The 7,953-nt window shown below is 38.8% G+C and overlaps 1 protein-coding gene across 3 annotated transcripts in view; it reads left to right on the top strand.

Annotated features, from left to right (window-relative positions):
• ARHGEF28 (Rho guanine nucleotide exchange factor (GEF) 28) overlaps nucleotides 1-7,953 on the top strand; it is a 331,462-nt gene that overhangs the window by 218,956 nt on the left and 104,553 nt on the right. For all 3 annotated transcript variants that reach the window (XM_011959260.1, XM_011959259.1, XM_011959261.1), the window contains one exon: nucleotides 2,384-2,505. In XM_011959260.1, the coding sequence (XP_011814650.1) occupies nucleotides 2,384-2,505 (122 nt within the window). The remainder of the gene's footprint in view (nucleotides 1-2,383; nucleotides 2,506-7,953) is intronic.

Here is a 7,953-nt window from a genome sequence, read left to right as displayed (position 1 = left end):
CTCCATCTCAAAAAAAAAAAAAAAGAAATTACTATAAAGAATACGTTGTGTATGTAAGAAGAAAATATGACCGAGCGCGGTGAGATCAGGAGGTCAAGACCATCCTGGCCAACATAGTGAAACCCTGTCTCTACTAAAAATACAAAAATTAGCTGGGTATGGTGGTGCATGCCTGTAATCCAGGCTACTTGGGTGGCTGAGGCAGGAGAATTGCTTGAACCAGGGAGTTGGAGGTTCAGTGAGCCGAGATAGCGCCACTGCACTCCAGCCTGCTGACAGAGCGAAACTCCATCTCAAAAAAAAAGAAAAAAAAGAAAATGTTTTTCTTTAACATTGTATGTTTCCTTCAGAAGCTTAATGAATCTCACACTTCAGTGTTCTTTGTGGAGAAGAGATAGATTTAGAAGCAAAATCTGAAGCTAGGGCCATTTGACTTATGAAACTACAATTCATACAACTTTGGAACTTTTGTGATGTCCTCATTACTTTCCAAGAAAGAATGAATATTTTTTTGCTCATGGTACATCAGCCCAACAGTTATTAATCTTTCTTTTTTTTCCTGATTTGCTCCTATGGGCTTATCAGGTTTTATGTTATGACATAGATAAGACAGGCAGTGGGACATGTGACATTTCTAATGGAATAACAGCAGTACTATCACTATGTACCCATTCAAGAAAACTTACTGGGATGTAAGTGAGGATGGCATTTACTATAGGTATAACATTGACTCTGCCCTCTGAAAGTCATTTACACATACTGAAAATCTGTTATTACCATAACACACTATGATTAGTATTAATAACCTTGCGCTTCACACTGAACATGGTTAAAAATTGCTATCTGTAATAATTACAAATATAATAGTAATTCTGACAAATAACATTTGTTGAGCACTTTGTGCCAGGCGTGTGTCAAGTTTTTACATGTCTGAACGCACTTAATCCTCATAACCACACTATGAGGAATGCAGAATAGTAATCTGCTTTTATGGATAAGGAAACTTTGTGAAGATACCTGGAGGGGGAGTAAACTAGCCAAGGTCACAAGAAACACATTCTAGCTCGAATGTGTTTTATTGCCTTTGACTCTTCATTCTCTACAAACACAGCAACAGCTTCACTCTCTGGGACTCAATTTTAGGCAACCTCATCTATTTGGAACAAAGCTGAGACATGAAAGCAAGCATGAATATTTCTGTAACCAAAATAGAAGGCAAATTCTCCACGTGTGAGATTCTGCATGTTAGCAAGCAGTACTGAGCCAGAACTGCTAGGCTGTGTACTCTCTTGGGTTCTTTAGTAGAGGGTCATTGAATCTGAGCACATCAGTGGAAACTGAGGATCACAGTACAGTCACTAATACTTCTAAGTTATTAATAAAGGGAAATTAAGTTTAGTTATCAATAAAGGGAAATGTAGTTTAGTTTTTGTTTGTTTTGAGATGGAGTTTCGCTCTTGTTGCCTAGGCTGGAGTGCAGTGGCACAGTCTCAGCTCACTGCAACCTCCACCTCCCAGGTTCAAGTGCTTCTCCTGCGTCAGCCCCCTGAGTAGCTGGGATTACAGGCATGCACCACCACACCCAGCTAATTTTGTATTTTTAGTAGAGATGGGGTTTCCCCATGTTGGTCAGACTGGTCTCAAACTCCCAACCTCAGGTGATCTGCCCGTCTTGGCTTCCCAAAGTGCTGGGATTATAGGCATGAGACACTGTGCCCAGCCTGAAATTTAGTTACTAATAAATGGAAATGAAGTTTAGTTTTAAAATATAGTAGAAATTGAGGCCGGGCACGGTGGCTCAAGCCTGTAATCCCAGCACTTTGGGAGGCCGAGACGGGCGGATCACGAGGTCAGGAGATCGAGACCATCCTGGCTAACGCGGTGAAACCCCGTCTCTACTAAAACATACAAAAAACTAGCCGGGCGAGGTGGCGGGCGCCTGTAGTCCCAGCTACATGCGAGGCTGAGGCAGGAGAATGGCGGGAACCCGGGAGGCGGAGCTTGCAGTGAGCTGAGATCTGGCCACTGCACTCCAGCCTGGGCGACAGAGCGAGACTCCGTCTCAAAAAAAAAAAAAAAAAAAAAAAAAAATATAGTAGAAATTGAAAGCAAAGATTTAATTGATTTTTACAAAGGCCTCTAATGATGGGGAAAATAACGCTTGAGGTGGGCAAATATTTATCTATCTAGAACTTTTCATCCTATATGAAAAGTCTAGATAGCTGAGGTTTGGATATACATGAAAAATTGCTTGCATGTAGATCTTAAAGCCACCTTAAAAAAATGCACTTGACTTTTTTTCTTATGGTCTAAGAGGGTAAAGCTTGACTGTAAAATAAACCCCTTCTCCTTTGTTTGCCCTGTTTTCATTTTTGTACTCTAGATCGCTCCTTCGATGTCCTAAAAAAATCCAAGCCACCCTCTACTTTGCTTGCTGCAGGCCGGCTTTCGGACATGCTGAACGGAGGTGATGAAGTCTATGCTAACTGTATGGTGATTGATCAGGTAAGGCCCAACTGACGTTACAGGAGGGTTTCTACCTCTCTCCAAAACATGGATTTGTAAGAGATAGATTCAATGTTGTTGTGTTCCTTTGACAGTTTTAGCCTAAGAGCAGCAAAGAGGCTGCTGTTGTGGAGTCTCATTGTATGAGCATTTAAGCATTTAACTTAGGTGCTTACTTCAGAACACAATATACTTTACTCAACCAAGAGGCACTGTCAGGGAGGGGTCTTGAGATACTGCCAAATGGGAAGAGTGTGAGAGCTCTTCTTCGGGGCCCAAGTAGGAAATGACAACTATGCAACCAATGTCTCCTCTACAGCTTTTCAAAAAATAGTATGTATATGACTTGATTATGCAATATTTGTATTCAAATCCAGCAAATGGAATGAGGTGCTTGGTCCCAGCACCATAGGAAACTGTCACATAAATTATTTGGTTAATCGTTACAACACATCTATTAACATGTAGTAAGATTGTAGAGTTTTCATATTAATACAGAATGGTATCATACTAATACAGAATGGTATCATATTATAAGGAAGCTGGAATCCTTTTGAACTTTCCACTCATTCCCTGATAGAGACTTTTGAGTTAAATCTCATCAAGCAGATGGTTTGAATGTGCTGGCATCTTGTCTTTTGTTCTTTTCTCTGGCTCAGTGATCTTCAAATTTTAGTATTTACAAAAATTAAAATATATACCTGAATATCTCTACACACTAATATATGGAGGATTTAAGGGTTTTTCAAAGGTAGTTTTGACAACACAATTTCTGCCTTATAAACTGACTTTAAAACCTAATCCCCATGTAAGATGCACCCTGTCTACTCACTGAGCAGTAAGACATTTAACCCTTTTATGTTGTTAGTATGCATATATTTTACCCTATTTATAGATACATTCTGTGATCTAAACTGTTTTTTCCATCTAGAGCTCATTTTCAGCCCTTTAGTAGCACATTTCTGCATTTTCCTTTTGTGTTACAAAGCACTGTTACATCAAATGCAGCATAGATTGGGATGGTTGTCATAATGACAGAGAAACCAATTAATCAGAATGGACTTCAGCTGTAAATAACTGGTATCATTGTTTTGGTATAAACTAACTGAATGGCAGTCCTAGTTATAGAAATCTAGAATGGGGCATGGAGTGTAGGACACAGTGGGAGTCCTGAGGACATTTTCAAGATACAGGGTGTGTTAGTCCCTTCCCACACTGCTATGATGAAATACCTGAGACTGGATGATTTATAAAGAAAAGAGGTTTAAATGACTCATACTTCTGCATGAGTGAGGAGGCCTCAGGAAACTTACCATAATGGCGGAAGGCATCTCTTCACCGGGCAGCAGGAGAGAAAATGAGTGCTGAGTGAAGAGGGAAGCCCCTGATAAAACCATCAAATCTCACTCACTCACTGTCATGAGAACAGCATGGGGAAAAACCACTCCCATGATTCAATTATCTCCACCTGGCCCCGCCCTTGACACATGGGAATTATTATAATTCAAAGTGAGATTTGGATAAGGATACAGAGCCAAACCATACTACAGGGTAACTGGACTTGGTGTGATCTATCCGTGTTCTGGTATTTATTTATTCTTTTCCAGCTTTATTAAGGTATAGTGAACAAACAGAAATTATATATATTTAAAGTATACAATGTAATGTTTTGATACATGTACATATTTTGAAATAATGACCACAATCAAGCTAATTAAGCACATATATCATCTCATATACTTATTTGTTTTTGTAGTGAGAATACTTAAGATCTACAGCAAATTTCAAGTACAAAGTGCATTATTAACTATAGTCACCATGTTGTACATTAGGTCTCAAGAATTTATTCATTGTGTAACTGAAAGTTTGTACCCATTTTACCAACACTTCACCATTTTCCCCACCCTCCAACCCCTAGTAACCACCCTTCTACTCACTGTTTTTATGAGTTTGACTTTTTTACATTCCACATATAAGTCAGATCATACAGTATTTGTTTTTCTATGTTTGGCTTATTTTACTTAGCGTAATGTCTTCCAGATTCATCCATGTTGTCACAAATGGCCGTATTTTTTTTCTTTTCTAGGGTTGAATAATATTCCTCTGTGTGTGTGCGCGTGCATATGTGTGTGTGTGTGCATGTGTGTTTGTGTGTGCATGTGTATGGAATCTGTCACAATGGCAGAGTGCATATGCAAAGGTGATCCCATAAGATTATAATACCATATTTTTACTGTATTACTTTTCTATATTTAGATATACAAGTACTTACCATTGTGTCCCAGTTGTCTACAGTATTCAGTACAGTAACATGCTGTATAGATTTGTAACTTAGGAGAAATAGGCTATTACCATAGCCTAGGTGTATAGAAGGCTATACTAACAGGTTTGTGTTAGTACACTCTGTGATGGTCGCACAATAACAAGATAACCTAAGGATGAGTTTCTCAGAACATATCTCCATACTTAAGTGAGGAATTACTGTATTTATCCTTTGAATTTCTAAAGTGATGTCTTTTGTATGCTAATGAGATGACTGGTGGCTGGCAGCCCCTAGGTAGCTTCAGGATGTGGGCTGGTCACAGGAGGGGCCAAGGCAGGATTACAGGATTGGGATTTTCAGCTCCACCCACCAGCATCCATAGAGGGAGGAGGGGCTGAAGGTTAAATTGATCGCTAATGACTAATAATTTAACCAATCATGCCTGCATAATTAAGCTTCCATAAAAACCCAAAAGGACTGGGTTCAAGAGATTCTGGATAGCTGAATACATGGGGGTTCCTGGAGGGTGGTGCACTTGCAGAGGGCCTGGAAGCTCTGTGCCTCTTCTGGAGTTCCTTGCCCTAAGCAGCTCTTCCACCTGGCTGTTCTCTGTATCTTTTGTAGTATTCACTATAATAAACCAGGAAATGTAAGTGTTTCCCTGAGTTCTGTGATTTGCTCTAGCAAATTGATTGAACCTGAGGAGGGGCTGTGGGAGCCCCATTTTATAGCTGGTTGATAAAACAATCTGGGGCTTGTGGCTTGTCATTGGAAGTGGTGGGGGAGTCTTGTGGGACTGAGCCCTGTGGGACCTGACTCCATCTCCAGGTTGATAGTGCCAGAATTGAATTGAACTGAATTAGAGGAAATTCAGTGGCGGATTGCTTCCTTGCTACATGTCAGGGGAAAACCCCAGACATTTAGTCACAGAAGAGTTCTGTGTTGATTGTTGAGTGAGAGAATAGAAAAAACACTGTTTTTATCCCTATATTTTCAGAAAATCACACATGTGCCATATTTTCTTTCTTTATCTGTTGATGGACACTTAGGTTGATTCTATCTCTTGGCTACTGTGAATAGTGCTGCAGTGAATATGGCAGTGCAGACATCTCTTTGGGATAGTGATTCTGTTTCCTTTGGATATATACCCAGAGGTGGAATTGCTGGATCATATGGTAGTTGTATTCTAATTTTTTTAAGGAACTTTCATACTGTTTTCCACGGTGGCTGTGCTAATTTATATTCCCAACGGTGTATAAGAATTCCCCTTTCTCCACATCCTTGCCAGCTTTTTTCTTTTTTTGTCCTTTTGGTACTAGCCATTCTAACAGGTATGAGGTGATATCTCATTGTAGTTTTCTTCATTTTCCTGATGATTAGTGATGTTGAGCACTTTTACATATACCTATTGGCCATTTGTGTGTGTTATTTTTTGGAAAAATGTCTATTCAGGTACTTTATTTTTAAATCTGGTTATTTGTGGGGGGTTTTTTGTTTGTTTATTTCGTTTTTTTGCTATTGAGTTGTGTGAGTTCCTTACATATTTTGTGTATTAACTCCGTATCAGATGCATGGTTTGTAAATATCTTCTCCAATTGCATAAGTTGCTGTTTTATTTTGTTGTTTCCTTTGCTGTGCAGAGATTTTTTGGTTTGATGTAGTCACACTTATTTATTTTGCTTTTCTTGCTTGTGCTTTTAGTGTCACATCCAAAAAATGATTGCCAAGACCCATGTCAAGGAGTTTTTCCTCTATGCTTTCTCCTAGGAGTTTTATGGCCTCATGCTTTATGTTAAAGTCTTTATTGCATTTTGAGTTGATATTTGTGTATGTTGTAAGATAGGGATCCAGTTTAATTTTTTTGCATGTAGCTATCCAGTTTTCCTAGTATCATTTATTGAAGGATCTATCCTTTCTCCATTGTGTATTTTTAGCACATTTGTTGAAGATTAATTGACTGTGTTTATGTGTGGGTTTATTTCTGGACTTTCTATTCTGTTTCATGTGCTCATGTGTCTGTTTTTATGTCACTACCATAATGTTTTGATTACCATATCTTTGTAATATAATTTTAAGTTAGGCAGTGTGATGCTTCTGACTTTGTTCTTCCTGCTAAAGATTGCTTGTGCTATTCTGGGTCTTTTGGGATTCCATACAAATTTTAGGAACTTTTTTCTATTTCTGTGAAAAATTGCCATTGTAATTTTGATAGAGATTGCATAGAATCTATAGTTCACTTTGGGTAGTATAGATATTTTGACCACATGAATTCTTCCAATCCATGAATATAGGATATCTTTCATATGAATTCTTCCAGTTTGTGAACATAGGATATCTTTCCATTTATTTGTGTTGCTTCAATTTCTTTCATTGGTGTTTTATAGTTTTCAGTGCATATACTTTTTGTCGTTTTGATTTTAACAGATTTATTCTGTTGCTATATTTTCTCAGCTGTTTAAATAAAATACTTCTTGAGACCTTATCTTTTTTTGTTCTGAGCCTTAGTGAGTACTATAACTATAGTATTTCCATTTACCTCAAGTAACTAAAATTGTAAATTACTCAATATTATGTGGGAAAAACTATATATAATTATGCTTTTATATGTTCTCAGATACATTAAAAATGCAAAATTTATCCAACCAAAGACTTGGTAAATAAAAGGTTAGGATGTTATTTCCTTCCTTCCTTCCTTCCTTCCTTCCTTCCTTCCTTCCTTCCTTCCTTCCTTCCTTCCTTCCTTCCTTCCTTCCTTCCATTTTGTGTTTTTGAGACAGAGTCTTACTCTGTCATCCAGGTGGGAGTGCAGTGGTGCCATCTTGGCTCACTGCAACTTCCTTCCTGCCTTCCTTCTTTCCTTCCTTCCTTCCGTTTTGTGTTTTTGAGACAGAGTCTTGCTCTGTCATCCAGGTGGGAGTGCAGTGGTGTCATCTTGGCTCACTGCAACCTCCACCACCCAGGCTCAAGCAATTCTTGTGCCTTAGCCTCCAGAGTAGCTGGGGTTACAGGTGTGTGCTACAACACCTGGCTAATTTTGGTATTTTTGGAAGAGAGAGTTTTGCCTTGTTGGCCAGGCTGGTCTTGAAATCTTGGCCTCAAATGATCTGCCCACCTTGGCCTCCCAAGTACTGGGATTACAGACATGAGCCACTATATCCGGCCAAGATATAATTTTTATTTTGGAA

The sequence above is a fragment of the Colobus angolensis genome, unplaced genomic scaffold (assembly GCF_000951035.1).
Source record: "Colobus angolensis palliatus isolate OR3802 unplaced genomic scaffold, Cang.pa_1.0 Scaffold49, whole genome shotgun sequence".
NCBI classification, from domain to species: Eukaryota; Metazoa; Chordata; class Mammalia; order Primates; family Cercopithecidae; genus Colobus; species Colobus angolensis.
The sequence above is the reverse complement of the archived record's forward strand: the minus strand, read 5'-3'. Positions and strand labels throughout refer to the sequence as shown.